Source organism: Cupressus sempervirens, chromosome 4 (assembly GCF_028749045.1).
Source record: "Cupressus sempervirens isolate cs-2001-9-10 chromosome 4, ASM2874904v1, whole genome shotgun sequence".
Classification (NCBI taxonomy): Eukaryota; Viridiplantae; Streptophyta; class Pinopsida; order Cupressales; family Cupressaceae; genus Cupressus; species Cupressus sempervirens.
In genome coordinates, this window is record NC_143121.1 from 337,060,532 (window position 1) to 337,079,539 (window position 19,008).

The 19,008-nt window shown below is 35.5% G+C and overlaps 1 protein-coding gene across 1 annotated transcript in view; it reads right to left on the reverse strand.

The window, feature by feature from the left end:
- The window catches only part of LOC149561401 (arginine-specific demethylase JMJ20-like), a 163,605-nt gene extending 150,048 nt beyond the window's left edge, over positions 1-13,557 (reverse strand). Inside the window, exon 1 of the mRNA XM_089825129.1 lies at positions 13,286-13,557. Within this exon, the coding sequence (XP_089681255.1) occupies positions 13,286-13,489 (204 nt within the window). The 5' untranslated portion in view covers positions 13,490-13,557. The remainder of the gene's footprint in view (positions 1-13,285) is intronic.
- Between the last annotated feature and the right edge of the window lie 5,451 nt (positions 13,558-19,008).

Below are 19,008 nucleotides of genomic sequence, written 5' to 3' on the forward strand. Positions count from 1 at the left end.
TCCGTACAGTGGCAAAAAATGCTTGCACAATGTCACAGTTGTTCGTACGGTATTGGCAAGGTGTTGATGTACGGTGTTAGTAGGTTGTACAGTGGAACAAGAATATCACTATACAGTGAGGGTGGATGCACAATGGTGGTTAGGGAGGGAGTCGTACAGGGTGTGTTGGAGGGTAAATGGACTGTACGATATGCAAGGTAAGGAGGAACGGTGATGACCAACTAGGTTGTTCATACAAGGCAAGAAGATGTAGTATGGTGGTGTTGGAGGGTGTATGGAGGGATGAAGGTGTTGGTTCCCAAAACTGTAAATTACAAATCCAAGAGCCTGCCACTTCTCCAATAGGACTTCTCAATTAGTTCTAGCTAATGAACGGGAATACTTTTTGATTCCCTTACACTTCAGGCTCCGCTACACCCAGCAGATAAACTTTCCCCTCAAAATGCTAATTGTCTGGTTCAAGGCTTTTCTATAGCAAATTTAAACTTCTGGAGTTCTCTGGCTGGCAAGGTCCTTGAACTTGATGAAACTGAAACTGGATGTTGAGTATGAATTAAATGAATTGTAAATATTTGTAAATAATGGATTTGATGCTTGTAGTAAGGAAGTTATGGATTTTTTGACTTCAATAATAGAAAGACCAGTGCCCTCTGCTCATCTGGGCAATAGAATCGACTTCAGTGAATTTTCACGTACAACTTATAATGTTTTACACACTTTGCTGTCAACAATTAAATAATCAAGATGTAACAGATCAAATATATACGCAAACTTAAATTAGTCCAAATTGAACTTTAACTCCTCTGGTATGGAAACAAACTAGACACAAATACGGAAACAACTATATATTTCACAATATTTGTGATGATCCAATTGAAAAAGCTAAATGACCATGTCCACTTATCTGACATTTAAATTGTATAAAGAATTCCAAAAAATAATTACAAAGGACGATTCATCTGTAGTTTAAATCTCCACTCCTTCAATAATAAACAAAGAACATTTCATTTTATTAAACTAAATGAATTTATATTACAAAGTCATATTAAGCTCTTTGTCCCTCTATACAAAATAATATAAAATGCTTCTCCTAAGAATATGAAAGTTCGAACCTAAATGTTTTTTGAATATGTCTTGTTCTTATAATACAACTCTTAATTATATCTTTTAGCAAAGAGGGTTATGTGACCTTTCAAATGAAAAGTCATTTCCTTTTGTTAATGATTCACATATTTTAATCAAATCTTATTTCGTTTTAATGTTGACGAATAAATTGAATCGCACCCTTTGAAGATAGAAACTTATTTGGCTTTGTTTGCTGGAAACTATAACAATCCAATTATAATTAGTTTATCCATTTTGGTAATGATGTTATAGCGTATCGAATGGAAATTGGATAATAGTTGTCTCGACTAAATACTGGATTTGGATTGTATAAATAGAGTCGTCTCAAATTTCCCTGCTATATCATGTTAAAACCAATGGATTTTCTGAGACTCTCAACTGAAGCTCCTCACGCAATTGGAATTCGACTAAACGCTTTAGTGCTCTCCTTAAAAGACCGCTCCTAATGCCTCTCGATGGTTGAATCATATTAACGCACATTATCATTGCCCTCCTTTATTTGTATCATCGATGAAGATTGATTATTCTTCATAAGTTTGTCTTATTATATTTTGATTTCTATTGACTTGTATTTGTTTCATCTTCACCTGTGCATGTTGGCCATCATATATCATTTTTGGAATTCTCCTACTCCCGCAATTCGGTTTGGTGAGCGATGATATCCATGTATGCTTCACTATTGGTTTACGTCTATGTGTGTCAGGCCCGTGATATTATGATTTACATGTATATGGTTGTTGACATTTATTGCATCAATTGGTATCAATTGTTATTGTAATGGCAAACTCTTGTTAGTTTATTTCTGATACAAAATTTCTCATCTTTTCATATTATTTTACAAACTTGTCCTTGTTCCTGTGAAAAGTCTCATACTTGATAGAGAATATTGGAGTGGTTGCATTGCTGTCTATATGCCTTTAGTTTCTGCCCTTACTATGCATTTGATAACCTGGTTTGTAGCATTTATTCTGGATTGAATCACTGTTGTTTAGTTTATCACCATGCCTATGTAGAGTTTGCATACTCCCACATATGCTTAGGGAGACAGTGCCTATGTGCTCTCAACGATTAATCTTTTCAACAAATCTATAGAAGGCATCTTCATATACAAGGTCAATGATTGGTTCATCTTTCTCTAGTGTTATTTTGTGAGATTTAATATTACAATGATTGCACACCATGCGATATGATTGTTCCTTCCGAGCTCTATTATGGCAGAGATATCATCATATGATATAAATACACAATAATAGTTTCTTATCTGTGAACAATTTCCAGTGGGTGAGTTTTATTTGTTCTACCAACATTGAATTCATTCCTATTGATGTTTTCTGTTGCTGCATGACTGTGACACCTGTTAGAACTCCATCGCTGATTCATGGATGACTCATGATGCTTCTAATATTCATCGTGTCCATTACATTTGTTATGTTTTGGGTCTTCAATATCATAGATTCATTTTACATCTTCCTTCGATACCTTGTCATCAACTCTATTTTTGACATGTCTGTTTGATTGCTTCTTACTTTCATGATGATCTTTATATATGCTTTGACTTGTTCATAGTTACAATGTGATATTTCTATTGTGACAAATTTGGAAGTCACAGTCCTTTACATCCTTAAAAATATGATATACATGATGCCCAAGTGTTTGCCTCCAGTGATATCACTAACTGTTATCTCAACCCTTCTTCATTGTCTATATATTATGCGAAACTCTTGTAACTTATTTCATTCTTCTGTTATCACTAATGTATATGGAACTTCACCTAATCATGTTATTCGCATAAGTTGTTGTGGCATCCCACTCAATGACAATACTATCAAATTTTCAATCATTATTTCACAAATGGAGACCTAAATTTTTAGGCTCCATCAGAAGGGAGTAGGGGTACGGAGGATGGTGGAAGGTTGTGCAATCCAACAAACTTCCTTGAATAAATGGAGTTGTTGATCAATCCCAGCATAGAACATACACTAGTGTAACTAAACTATACAAATTTAAAAATATATTCCAAAAGAAATAGATATTAGCAAACAAGATTAATGCTCTAATTTACCAGACCCAAGCCAAGTAGTACACAACGGAATAGGGTGAGGGTTGAATCCCATCGAACCCAGAATAGCCAAACTTCCAAAAGGATGAACAATCCAGAACTCCAACAAGAATTCACAGTACAAAGTAATAATCCAAATGGCATGACAATTATTACCTACATGTGCTTAAATACCCTTTAGAGGAACTCCCGAGGATTTACAAAGATGGTCGACGGCAACACCTACAAAAACAATTAAATGTGAGGCCTCACCTTGACCCTTCGTAGCATAGTTGATACCTTATTATTTTGATATTCACGACTCGAGATGTCAAGACACTATTAGATGCTTTGAACATATTATATTATTTCATGTTGCGTGATGTTTGCTTTCAGATATTTGAGTTTGTCATTTAATGTTTTATGAACATGTATGTTGATGAAATAAGTAAATGCAGAATTAACACTTTGATTATGAAATTGTAATGATTAAGAATATGAGCAGGACGAGAGAAACCCTGATTGATTTGAAAGATGTATGTTTTAATTTATGTGGTTTCCTGATACGTATATACATATGTGCATGTGATTTTATGGGACTACTGATGTGTGCAATGAGTGTGCAGGATATTTTAGCTGAGAAACCCGACGAAGGAACGGAACTAATCCCTATGTGCAATTTGTGGAAACCATGTTGTTCGTATCTTATTGTATTGTGAGATGTATGAATGTAATTTTTCGTGATCAGTAAATGTTAATGTTTTGTAATTGTGTTCTTTAGTGTCACTTGACACTCATGAATTGCATATGCATTTCAGCATGTTGGTAAGGGTTATCTGTGTAACCTTGGACCTAAGTCAGATTAAGTTAGTGTCATTTTTGCTAATTTGTTTCTTAATCGAGTTTAGTCACCCCTAATCCGAATTAGTGCTTAATCTGCATTTTGGAGTTGTTAGATGGTCCTAATTTTTCCTAGCATTTGTTTGGTCCCAATTCTATTCCTAAGGCCTTAAATCATGAAATCTTTATACCCAAGGGGTATGGGTATGGGTTGGGGGCATTTTCCACCCCCTAAGCCCCTTTTATTGACTTTTGAGGTCACTCAAAAAGTCTATTTTTGCCTTTGTGCGAAAATTGAAAGTGGTTACCATGAGTTGCATAACCTCAACTCCACTTAGTGGTTAACCTTAGGATTGGTTGAGTTAGAAACTTCTAGATTTTTAGGTGAGTAGGGGAAGTTATTGCCCTTTTTGGTGATTGAGTTTGGATCTTATTTAGAGGCCCTTTTTGGAGTAGTTTTGGTTGTTACCCAATCTCTACTTTTAGAGAGGAGTCTTGGAAGATTGAAGGTAAGGAAGGAAAAGCTCTTCTCAAGATTGTTCATTTTACCATAACCTCTTGGTGAAGGTAGGAGTTCTTCATCTCCTTTGTTCAGATTGTTCATGCTTGTTTCATGCTTATGCTATTGGGATTGTTTATTTGTATGCTTGTATGTATGTTGGGTATGTTGGGAAGGATTAAAACCATGTTTCTTGAATGCTTTTCTTTCATGTTTTTGTTTGTATTTCGAAGTTTTCTTGTATGGGTGTTTTGGCATTACTCACTCTTGGATAGGGCAGAAGTGGCCAATTTCGGAAAAGGTCCTTTTAGTTGGACTCCAACAATGTAGAATCTCTTCTCAGAACGAGAAGAGGGAGAGAGGGTAAGGTGTTATGGGCCCCTACCTGTCAACACAAACCATGTATGAGTTTTTGGCATGTAAGAAGGGAAGAACGGAAGTTCTTGAATTATAGCCCTGATTGGGCACCTGGTTTGGTGTTGTGTCTAACATCTTCTGTTGGAAAAAATCCACCTGTCCCTAGTTTTGATTCAATGTTGAATCCTATTGTGGAAACCTAGTATGGATATGAATGTCTGATTTAGTTTCTTGTTATGTTTGTTTGTCACCTAGTCAGATTTCGTTACCTCCACGATCTTAGCAATGTATTGCAAAAAATGATATGGATCCCTTAATAAGGGTCATGAAGGAAACTTATTTGATTGTTGTAATTTTTGGGATTGGAATCGTATGAAAATTGTATTTAAAAACTTTGTTGTAATGGCAACGATGCCGTGTTTTCTTCCTGGTTCTTTCCCAGCTGAGCCTTTGAATCAAGTTGTCAATAAAATAGTGATTGAGTAATATCACTTCTCATGAGATTTTCATATTTTTCGGTTATATGGGTGAATATCAAAATGAGATAAATGATGAGGTTGAATTATGCAAAAATTCAATTTTTATATATTTGTTAAGGCAAAATTATGTTATGTGTGGGACGTTAATTCATTTTCGTAGTTATAAGGAAATAAGGACAATCGTGCAATGTTGTTAAAACAAATTATTCAAGTTCTTAGTGTAACTAGATAGCTAGTACATTGTATTAGAAATTTTTTTTTAAATGGATTGTATTGTAAAGAAAATTATACTTAGAATATAGAGAGGCCTTAAAAACAAAACAAAAAAAAAGAAACTATTTAAAGTTTTAAACCTCTTTGGAAAAATATATATATATATTATGTGTTGCTTTAAAAAAAAATTCATACTTCGAAAAAAAAAATGCCTTGAAAAATAAAATTTATCCTAGAGCCAAAAAGTCTCTGGATTTTGTATGAGAAATGTTTTATCCTCTTTTGTCACAGAGAATATTCTATAGATCTTTATTTTGCAATTTAAATTCAAAAAAAATAATAATAGAAATAGTACTTTTTAAAAAAAACTCAAAATAAAAAAGGAAATAATACACATACACTAAGTTGTAAAAATATCCTACCCAATAAACTTTCTAATATAACTACTCTACCCCTTTTATCTATGCGTAGCAAATGGAGTTTAAATAGCCGATACGACTGACATCACCCCTGTCATGTCATGTTTGAATAAGTGTTTGCAGCGATGGGGGAGGCGGTTGAATAATTTAAAGTTAAATAAGAAAGTTTCAAAAAAAAAGAAACATCAAACTTTTACCTATTTTCTAGGCGCCTTTAATGGGAGACAAGTTCTCATGTATAGTGGGAAGGGAAAAACATAGGGTAGATATTAATTAAGTTAGTTGTTGGTTTTTTTTTAAAAAAGAAATAAAAAGAGTTTTAATTTTAATATTAGTTTAGTTTAGTTGTTTGTTATTTTATTTTGTAAAGCTTTACATTAAGTTAGTTTAGATTAGTTGTTAGTTTATTTTAAAGTTAAAAAAATTTATATTAGTTTCTAATTTAATTTTAGTTTAGTTTGGTTGTTATTTAAAAGTTGTTTTTAATTCAAATTAGTTGTGATTTAAGTTTGGTTAGTATTTTAGTTAGTTTAAGATTTAGTTAGATTTAGTTAATTTAGTTAGTCATTAATTATGATAGGTAGTTGTTATTGTTTAGGGATTGTAAATTTTTAAATTTATATTTTAGTAGTTTTAATTTAGTTAGTTTGTATATAACTAGTTTTTAAATTTTAGTTGTTTTTTTTTTTTTATTAAAAGTTAGTGGATTAATTTATGTGTCATAATTAGCATATTTTATTATTAAATTTTGTTGAGAGTGTTAGGATGTTAAGAACTTAGTGTTAAGGTTAGCTTAGTTTAAAAAGATAGTGTAGCATAATTTTGAAATGTTAAATCTTAGATTAATCATGAAATTTGTTTTTTGTAATTAAGTAGCAAATTTAAAATTAAGTATAATTTTGTAAAAACGTAACTAATGGTCAATATCACTCTAATAACGAAAGTTTCAAATTTAACGATTGATTCAATCCTCATGATTACAAACTTAAGAGAAATGTAGTGAATCTAATTCTTGCAATTGCGTATTCAACTCTTCAACCTTAGTGAACTTTATTAAAAAAATAAATTGTGTGTTTTGCCCTCGTAGTATTTTGGGCATGACATTAAAATAAAAATGAGTTCGAGATATACTAAATCAATCAACCCATAAACAATGCTTTGATTATTTATTTATTTTATGACGAGAACATTATAGTCCTCTCGTCCCAAAATTTGCTTGTCCTCAAGCAGATACAATGTCGGATGCTGAAGAATGTGTTCACCTTCCCAAGTCGTGTTGTCCAACGGCAAGTGTTTCCAGCGTACCAAATATTCCTTCAGGGTACAGTTTCGTAGAGTCTTCTCCTGTATATCAATGATTTCGGTCGGTTCCAACACGAGCTTTCCTTCTTCACTAGGTAGTGGAAGATCTGTGTTTACTGCAATGTTTTGTCCCACGATTTTCTTCAAGCAGGAGATGTTATCGATGCGGCTCCCTTCTAAAAGTTCCAGTTCATAGGCAACTTCACCAATGCGACTCCCTTCTGGAAGTTCCAGTTAATAGGCAACTTCACCGATGCGGCGAATTACACGATAAGGACCATAAAAACATGGCTTCAATTTTTCTTTCCCTTTTGCCTTCAATGAGGATTGCATGTACGGCTGGAGCTTAAGAGAGACCAAGTCTCCCACTTGAAACTTCTCTCGATTCGATGTATGTCGACGTAGATCTTATGTTGATTTTCTGCCCTTTGTAAGTTTTCCTTCAAGAATCTCAGGATGTCTTGCCCTTCCTAAAGCTAGTCCCTTGCCCTAGGTGCGCAGCTGTCATCTAGGACCATGTCGATAAATGAAAGGGGTTCATACCCATACAATGCTTTAAAGGGTGCTGCTTTTGTGCTCTTTGTAAGTTTTCCTTCAAGAATCTCAAGATGTCTTGCCCTTCCTGAAGCCAGTCCCTTGCCCTAGGTGTGCAGTTGTCATCCAAGACCATGTCGATAAATAAAAGGGGTTCATACCCGTAAAGTGCTTTGAAGGGTGCCATCCCAATAGACATGAGATAAGTTTTATTGTAACAGTATTCCCCCAGATGCATCCATTTGACCTATGCCCATTGATATGCTAAAACGTAGATCCAAAGGTAGCCTTCGAACCACTTGTTCATAATCTTTGTATATCTGTCTATTTGAGGGTGGTAGCTAATACTTGGCAACAATAATGTTCTTGCCAACCGAAACAATTTTGTCCAAAAAATACTAAGAAACCGACCATCCCTGTCACTAACAATGTTTCAAGGTAACCCATGCAAACAAAATACTTCTCTAAAAAATAAGTCGACTACTTGAGCGGCCTGGAAATTTGAGATGGCAAAAGTGTATACTTCGTCAATTTATCAATCACCACAAAGATACAATCCCATCCAATTACCTTAGGAAGTCTCGTGATGAAGTCCATAGAGATACTTTCCCACTTTTGTTCTAGTATCAACAAGGGTTGCAATAACCCGACAGGTAAGGTGTGTTCCTGCCGACAATAATATTCCTGCCAACCGAAACAATTTTGTCCATAAAATATTGAGAAACCGACCATCCTTGTCACTAACAATGTTTCGGGGTAGCCCATGCAAACAAAATACTTCTGAAAAATAAGTCAGCTACTTGTGCAGCCTGGAAATCTGAGGAGATGGCGAAGAAGTGTGTGTACTTCATCAATTTATCAACCACCACAAAGATACAATCCTCCCATTTACCTTAGGAAGTCTGGTGATGAAGTCCATAGAGATACTTTCCCACTTTTGTTCTGGTATCGGCAAGGGTTGCAATAACCCGGCAGGTAAGGTGTGTTCGGATTTGTTTTGCTAGCAGACTGCACATTCCCAAACGTAATGCAAAACATCATCTTTAAGTCCCTTCCAAGAGAACCTCTCCCTAAGCTATCTATAGGTTTTGAGAAACCCTGGGTGTCCGACCAAGGGTGAGGCATGTATTTCCTTCAGGATTTTCTGCTTGAGTTTGGATTCAGGCACTGACTATATCCAATCCTTATAGTAAATGATGTCCACCACCTTGTATCGGTCGTCCTAAGTGTCATCATCCATTAGCTTACATGCAAATGTGATTTTGGAATATTCCATCAATAAGTGTTCTTTCCAGTCAGCTGAAATCTGAGACAGTAAGCAAATGGTGGGTTTTCTTGACAAAGCATCTACAACCACATTGTTCTTTCCCTTCCCATATTCAATGTCGAAATCAAAAGCCTGAATCTTACTCCACATACATGCGCAATGCCCCATCTTTTTTTTTTTTTTTTAACAAATACCACTGATGATGCAAAAGGGCTAGAGCTAGGACAGATCCATCCCTTCTCGAGCAGCTCATGAATCATCTTCTCAATCTCATCTTTGAATTTTTTTGGATGGTGGCATGGCGTGGTGTTAACTGGTTTGGTGTCAGCTTCCAACTCGATGGTATGCTCAAAACCACAAGAGGAGGTATGCCAGGAGGAATGTCTATAAAAACTTTATCATGGGTACTTAAGATAGCCTGTAGATCATCATCTTGGTGGGGTGTTTGTTGTCCTTTCATTGGTTTTGCGGAAACAAAGCAATGTGCAGCCCATGCAATGTCATCATGCCGAAAAAAAGCCTCCATTCGTTGTGCCGAAATTTCCTTCGGTCCCTCATTGGCCATCCCATGGAGAACAACCTTCTTCTCATTGACAACAAAAGTGAAGTCATTCGCTTGAAACTTTGTGTGTATTCATCTAGTGGCTCCATCCACTGTATGTCCAAAATAACCTCTATATCATCCAAGTCTACTATAAAGAAATCCTCTGTCACTGTCTGATTAGCCATGGTGATACTCAGTTGGGGAACAAGGTGCATACAGGGTGAGAGTGTTCCTCCTGCGACCTTGACCTGGAATCGTGCGTGCATCTCTATAAGTATACCTCTTCTCTTCACCAAATATGAGTTTATAAAGTTTAGAGTGGCTCCACTATCAAGCATCACAATGACCCTTTGTCCCTGAAGGGTTTCCCGTACTCAGAATACCGTACATCTCGGGCTCCCAACCAAGGCGATGGTTCTTCTCCGTACGGTTCAAATGAATCATTTTAGAGACCTCCTGCAGGTAACCGTCCTTTGTGGGTACATTCTCTTGATCGTCCTCGTCATCAAACATGACCTCGATGTAGTGTGTTTTTCCTTTACCAAAGCACCTAGGCCCAAGCTCCCACGGCTCCTTACAATTGAAACATAATTTCTTCCTTTGGAGCTCCTGTCTGCTAGCTTCGTCCAACGAAAGCTATTTCGACAGAGGTTTGTTATCTTTGTCCCTTGGAAATACTAGCGATTTGGAGTGAGAGTAACCTCGAGAGGATGATGTCGATAATGATGCCATGCTTCGCACCTTTTTTATAGCCTCTAAAAGGGTGGCAAGGTTGAGGCCTTTTAACCAACCCCTCAGTGGTTCTATCAGTTTGTCCATGAAGAGCACTATCTGTCTCCTTTCAGAAATGTTCATAACCAAAACAGAGAGTTTCTGAAATTCCGTGATATACTGGTCGACTGATCCTATTTGCCTCAATTGTGCCAACTCTTTAAAATTAAGTTTCAGATCTTTACCATCAAACCGATCTATCAATCTTTCAATGAATTATGCATAAGTATTTACTTGGTCATGCCCCAATGTAATGGTGTCATAATGCCACCATTCATGCATCACTCCCTCCAAGTGAAGTGTTGCAAATTTAATTGCTTCTTCTGGCATTGGATTGAGCTGGAAATAAATATCGGCCTTCATTACCCATGCCCGGGCGGATATGGATCTGGAACCGTCAAATAGTGATAGATTTACTTTACACAACTTTCTTCTAAGATCATCGTTAATATATCCTCTATTTCCACCTCTGGAATATCGCATTCTCAATTCTGCGTAATCTTTGTACAATATATCCTCTTCCAAGTTTGCATTCTTCCAATCTTCTTTCAACTATTCTTGAACTTCCTCAAAGGTCAGTCGCCTTTCTCCGTGTGGTACCTCCGTCCATGGAGGGACAGCTAGCATGGAAGGTCAAGAGCGTGCTGGAGAAGGATTTGCCTTTCCCGAGTCCGAGTCAGTACTATGACCATTTTGTTCCCCAGATATCTTATTCTCTGCCAGTTTTCGAAGAGTTTCTTCTATAAGTCACTGAGTATCATTGATTTGTGCATAATTCCTCAAAAGATCCCTTAGTGCCATGACTTCAACAGGAGTGGGTTCTTGATCTTCCATTCTATCAACTAAGTGGGATCTCCTTCATTTCTGACTGTAAACTTCCATTCACCGTACACAGGTTGGCAAGATCACTAGCTCTGATACCACTATAAATGTTCATAACGGCTCTCAGGCCTTCCTTGTAGTATTCACACAAACTGTTATGCGTACAATTAAAGGGGTATTCATACAGTGGCAGGAAATGCCTATACAATGCCACAAATGTTCGTACAGTATTGGTAGGGTTTGTTGTACGGTGTTAGTAGGTCATACGGTGGAATAAGAATATCATCGTACGATGAGGGTGGGTGCAGTATAGTGGTTAGGGAGGGGGTCGTACAGGGTGTGTTGGAGGGTAAATGGACTGTACAGTATACAAGGTAGGGAGAAACGGTGATGACCAATTGGGTTGGTCATACAGGGCAAGAAGATGTAGTACGGTGGTGCTAGAGGGTGTACAGAAGGATAAAGGGAGTACGAGTACAAAGGATGGCGAAAGGTTGTGTGATTTAACAAACTTCCTTGAATAAATGGAGTTGCTAACCAATTACAACACAGAACATACATTGGTGCACCCAAAGTATACAAATTTAAAGGTATATTCCAGAAGACAATGAGCAAACAAGATGCTTCAATTTGCTAGATCCGAGCCCAGTAGTACACAACAGAATAGGGTGAGGGTTGAATCCCACCGAACCGAAATAGCCAAATAGGGAAGATCTTCCACTTCCGAAATGGCAAACAATCCAGAACTCCAACAAGAATTTGCAATACAAAGAAATAATCCAAATCGCATGACAACTACTACCTACATGTCGTGCTTAAATACCCTTCGGAGGAACTTCCAAGGATTTACAAAGATAGCCGACGGCAACACCTACGGGAACAATTAAAATAAAAATGGGTCCGAGATATACTAAATCAATCAGCCCATAAACAATGCTTTGATTATTTATTTATTTATGTTATGATGGGAACATTACAATATTGTAAGGATTTCTTTAAGGAATGTTCCAAATACAAGGTAAACACAGAAATTTCTTCCATGATTATTTCAAATTTGTTAAACGTGCTCAAGGATAAAGATTTGGTTAGAGGCTTAGAGCTTTTGCAGGTTTTTGTATAAGGAGGATTTTTTTGGTTTTTCTATGTAATTACTATTAGTTTTTTATATGATGGAGGTTTGTTAAATTAGTATATTATCCTGGGATTGTTAAAAGACTACGTATGAATGCAGCCAACACTTGTGCCACCACAACATAGGCCACACTAGATGTACCTTACAATTATTGTAATACAGCAGTCACACTCATATGCACCCCATTAATAATTACACTAAAATACAAAAAACACACTGGAAATGTGTGGCCCATATTCCTGCATTGCATTATTCACGCTTGAAATCACCCCATAATCACTACACCACAAGATCGGTCAGACCTAAAGGTACCAATATGGATGATAATCAAATGCACTCCATTATGAGTCACTACAACACGGGCAATCCTATTATCATTATATCACAAACTCCTCACATATACCTGCAATTGAAGTCTTCGTTTTTGCAGTGGGGAATAGGTCACATTCTCACAAATATCATGTTATCATTACAAAATAAACCCTTAGACTTATACGGGGTCCAGATACAATCAAGGCTGTGAATCAGTGATAAGACTGAAAACTGAGTATAATAGCATGTCTATTTTCTGTTTTGCCATAGGTATAACTTGGAACCCCATAGTGGACTATGTCGAATTGGTTTAAGAATTTAGTGGGCAGAAAATTTCAATAAACAATACATGGGATAAGGCTGCCAGTTTGTGACTTTCCTTCTTGAGCTTTCTAACTGTGCTTCATTATTCTGATGATGGATCACATCGATCAAGTGATGAGTTAAAAAATTTGAAACAATAAAAACCAAAAACACTCATAAATCGAATAAATCGTAGATAACTAATATTCTTAAATCATAACCATACTGAAAGCTTGAGCCATAGGCAAATACCATAAATAGACTTTAATAGGAGAAACAACCTGTACCTAACGACTAAGGAATAAATTGCTGGGCCAAATGGACTTACTTGTACTCGAGAATTGCCGAAGTGTTGAGAAAAGAAAGAAAAATTTGGTCGGCCATCCTGAGAGACCCAATCTGTACAAGCCCTCCAGCCATTCATAAGGCCGGTGAGAATAACTGGTTCATTTGTCAACATATAGTTTTCTCTGAACTCTGCGTAGCTCAGCTCACTTCCATTCACACGAGGTATTTGTCCGATAATCTTCATATTCTTCCTCAGTCAGATTCTGTGACATCTCCAACGCTACTCTCTTCTACTTTTTGACGCTCCCCTGCGATTTCCCAATTTACTCTATCCCTATTTATTTATTTTAGAACAATTCATGTTTTTAAGTTCTTATTCGTTTAGGCCCCGTTTGGTTGCTTGCATAGGAATAGAAAATTAGAATAGAAAAGTGGAATGAGAATGGAAATGGGGAATGGGAATAGAAATAGGCAATTTCAATCATGTTTGGTGCATTTATAATTCGATTGGGAATATGTTAATCCATTGTTTGGTTGTACAAAAATGGAATAAGAATAAAGTTAAGTTTTGTATTTTTTAAAACATTTTTTCTAAATTTTTTTTTAATTTATTATTTTTTGGTTAATTCATTTTCATTTTTTTAAACAAATAGATATAATTTTAAAAAATGTTATAAAAAAAAATTTAATAAAAAAAATTCAAAAAGAAAAAGTTAAAAAAAAAAATTTTAAAAATCGAAAAAATAATAATAATTTAAAAAAAAAATTAAAATTAATTTTTTTTTTTTAATGAAAAATCGGAATGGAAATGGAAATGGCCTATTCCAATAACAGATATTTTTTGGCATAGACATATGCTCATTTTAGGGGCAAAATTGGAATATGTCTTCCTATTCCAAATTTCGATTGAGCTTACCAAACAGCGAATATAAAACATATTCTAATTTTGTTTTCCTATTCCACTCATATTCCAGCAACCAAACGGGGCTACTCTCCTTCCTTAATTAAAGCAACCAACTCCATTCTCCTCTCTCATTTCATTCTTGCATTCTCTTATTCTTTTAATAAATAAATAAAAAACACATAATCAAATTTAGAAGTAAAATTTCATCACAATGCTAATCCACTATAATATTTAAAAAATTTAATACAATTTCTATAATCTATATCTAGTTTAATTATTCATAATAATATTAAATTTATTAATTCATACTATAATATTTAAAAAATTTAATAGAATTTCTATAATCTATATCTATTTTAATTATTCATAATAATATTAAATTTATTAATTCATACTAATTTTTATAAAGATAAAAATTTATTTTTCTGAAAAATAGAAAATTTTATGCATATATAGTTATACTTTCCTTATCTTGAATTTAATGCTAATGTAGACTTTGTTAGAAATGTTACGCTTTATTGGAGCTCGCAAGGACTGTAAAAAAAAAAAAAAGACGGACAGGGTGGAATAACAGTATCACGTTCTAGGTGTTTGAGGAAGTTATTGCTATGGCAACGAGCCTTGTGATGAAGGGCAAAAAATGGCAGAAAGTGACGGGGGTTGTGGATGAGGCTAGCCTAAACCGCTTCTTTCAAGAGGGAGAAGAACACATGCGCCACCATGGAGGGTTTCTAAGGGAAAAGCTTATGAAGCCTTGGAACAAGGTGTCTCTGGTGCTGATGAAGTATCTCACTCTTGAAGGGAGGTATGGAGTGTGCTATTATTATCATTTTCCCCTCCTAAACCATTTCAGACATCGTGATAGCCTTTCCATTACGTTCTTTTTATTACACAAGTTAGTTGACATTGTTTCAGATGTTAAGGAAAAATGAAAAAAGGTGTTAATTATACTATCCTTCACCAGGGTTTGATGTTCTGCCTTTACCATTTTCATTTGGCCCTGTTACCGCTTAGAATTGTTGAGGTTGATATACCTGCTCTTCATAACCCCCACCCTCATCATGTCCCTTTGAGAATGATTGGCCCTATGGCCCCCACCCCCATCCCTCTCCTAGTGGGTCCCCCAAGGAGAGAAAGAAGATGCCACTGGAAAAAGGGTGAATTTGGAGAAAGGGAAGGAGAAGGACCTAGTAGAATCAGAAGAGGATGTCAAAGGGGGTAGAAGAAGGTCTAGGAGACTGGCAAAAAGGAATTCTAAAAGGAAACTGAGAACCACTACCTCTCAGGAGGAGTCAGATTCTAACGAAATGCCCCCCTTCCCCCCCCCCCCCCAAGCAAAGGATGAAATAAAAGACGTTGAATTTCAAAGTGGAAAAGGAGGACGATATGTATAGGGAGGTGGACACTTTGGATTCCTCTATGTCAGGTTCGGGAGGGTAGGAAAAAGAGAGTAAGTGGGTGACTCATGTCTCCGAGTCACTTACAATGGGTACGGTGGACCTCATGCATGATCAATTCCCAAAGACAATGGATAAGGCTCCCTCTCCTATGATAGTGTCCTCCCCAGTTAGGGTGTTCCCTAAAGAAAAATATTATTTCTGACTCTCTAGATTTGCAAGTTAACAACATAGACATGGAAAAGAGCAAGTCGGGTGGCAATCTAGAGGAAACTATGGAGTCCCTAAATTTGGAGGTAAAGGAGTTGAGGGAGAAAATGCAGGTCCTGGAGGAAAGGTTAAGTCTCTTGTCAAAGTTCACCATCAAGATGACCTATGCAGTGGCCACTACCCTACATTTGTTGAAGGACAGCCAGGATGAGGACCTTAATCAGGAGGACTCCAAGATGTTGTTCAGGTTCTTAGCGGAAGACTAGGAGAATATCCTTCTCAAAGGGAAGGTTGTTGGGAAGCCTAATTAGTGCCTTGCGCCTTTCTAGTTATGTGGTTTTGGTTTTTATGGTGGATTTTGGACTTGGTCAATTTTAAGGTATTGTTGCTTTTGTTTAAAAACTATTTACTTTTAAGTAGTTCGGTTACAGGTTATCTTAGTAGGTTGTCTAGTACTTATCATGCTCTTTCATATGTTATTTTTGATGTGTTAAGCTCTGTTGGGGGTGATTTTGTGTGGATGGTAACCTACTGGTATTCTGCCAGTTTGTCTTTCTGGTAAGGGCAGCCCCCTTGTTTTGGCTGCTTAATATTTCAAAAATAATTTGTAATCACAAAATGAAGCTCCAGAAAATAAAAACAAAAAATCTACGGCCCTATTTCATTTCACAAAATATATTTTATTTTAAAAGTAATATTTACATACCTTTCATTCCACATAAAAGAACATTTGATTACATGTGTACTTATATATTCTATTTTAAAACTCGTAATGAAATTCTTCCAAATGTAATTAAGAATATTAAAATTCTTATTTTTTTTAATGACTTTTTCCCTTCTCAACAACACATTATAAGAATAAAATCTTTGTGTTTCTTAAATATTTTCCTAATACATATATATTAACATTCTAGGCAAGAGCCTACAATACAATAGTTGGGTTTGAATTTGCTTAATATATAAAAGCAATTAATTACAATAAATAACAATAATTAATCTAGGCTTCGGTCGTTTACCAATCAAAAAAAAATTTATCAAAATTTTATTATTACTAATATAAATCTCTTCAAATATTAATTTTTTGTTTCTAGATTTAGATTATGTGTTTGTTTTGAGTCATTATTTTGGGTCACACTCTAGACCATCGGAATAGGAGAGCACCAAAGAGATAAAAAGGAAGAGGAGTAAACTCTCTAATATACTTTACCAAATTAAAAAATATTAATCTTGTCCCACCTATTTCAAAAATTGTAATTCATATTTAAATCATTTATATTACCATGAAAATCAAACAACAATATAATTAATATCTAATATAGTTATGTATGCATTATTTAGCGGATAGGCTATTTTTTGGTGCTTTGCTACCTAAAAAATAAATTTTAGTCAAAAATTTGTCAGCTTCTTAAAGTCAATAAATCCATTTGTTCATAAATGAAAAAATTCTACAAAACACTCTCACAAATCTATAAATCATCAAAAATAGAAACAAATATTTTTTCCCCTTTTTCGATTGCACGTTGTTAGGGAACTTCACTCTTTAAATTTTGTACAACTGTGGAGATTTATGTCACTCATTGCAATGCCTCTTCACAGTAATATGTTATCATAGATGTCATCCATTTCAATATAGCATTATCTCATTGGAAAATATGTAGATTCACTTCTCATTTCATGGCTACTTGTCTTTCTTTTCATTCTACGATCTCTAGACTATGTAGCCTATATTGTTTTTTATAATAAAAGTAGCAAGAGGGTGCTAGCCCACAGAACAGACAAAACTACCACATTAAAAACGCATTAACCATAGCTAGCACAATCACAACATATGATAGCAACCATATCCTTATCTCTATTAAAAACATAGTATGAACCATGGTGCAGAGTATTTAAAGTAGCAACATATAAGTCTTTAAAGTTGGAATTAACATAATCACTTCACCATGTATGGCAGATAATGAAAGTATTGTTTAAAATGTTTCTAAATCCACATGAGTTGTTATGAACCATAAAGCAAAGATTGCCCAAAAACATAGCAGCTAAGGTTTAGCATTTCCTCCCAGTCACTTGGATAGTAGCATAGCAACCCATTCTTCCTTGAGAAACTATAACAGTTTCATGTATTCATCATCATTCTTGGCCTTAGTGCTAGTAATCCTCTCTTGCATCATACAAAGGGTAATAGAGCACGAACACATGGCCTTGATGGTGAACTTGTTGGTCTCCTCGATGTGCCTATTAAACATGCCCACCTCTTTCTTCAACTTCTAAATAACATTCGTGAATGATGCCAACCAGTTTTTTATGTTTCCTAGCATCCCTCCCACCTTAGGGGTAGTCATTTTTATCTTTAAAATCTCTTGGGAAGAAACTTGCAAGGAAGTGGGGTTGGGAGTGGGATTAGGGGTCAGGTTTTGCAAAGAGCCGATGGGGGGAGGAGGGAGGGTCAGGCTTTATCTCAAGGGGGGAGTCATCAATCTTACTAGAAGAAAGGGTGGAAGACTCATCAATGGCTTTAATAATAAAGTTATCAAACTTTGTGTACTCATTTATTTTCAAGGTTTGCTTATAATTTTCCTTAGCAATTTTATTATACATGTGGGCACTAGGGGTCTCAATGTGATCACTAGAATCAACCACATAGGCCTTTTTTCGCTTTTTTAGGTGACCTTGTGTGTCCATACTCTTTTTTCACTAAAGTCAAGGGGAGAAAAACTCTATTTTGGTCCTTTTTCCTATAAATTCTTACTTGAGAGGGACTAGTCATGGGTGGAGGAAAGAGGGGTAGCTTTATTCATAGTAGTTACAAGAACATTGATAGGGGGACCAAGGGCATGATGGAAATTGTCCAACCTAAACATAAGGCCCTATTGTAGAATGACATTTTCCTTACCCTTACAAATGGCCTCAATATTACTATCCATAGAGTGTAATAGAAAGAACATAATGGAAATGAGGTCTTTTTTGCAGAGATGATTGAGGAAGGGGAGATGATAAAAGTAGAAGACTATAAACTTACCTTCCAATGTGAAATATTTCATGATAATATGGCAAATTTGTGGCCAAATGCCTGGAAGGTCCTCCTTGTTATACCCAATGTAGCCTATATATATATATATATATATATATATAACTTCCATGAGGCTATTTTTAAAGTTTTCTATTGATTAGTTTCAATATAAAATGTCTACAATTTAGATTTGCTAATAATTAAAATTTGCAAATAATAATTTTTAAAATTGTCACATCTTC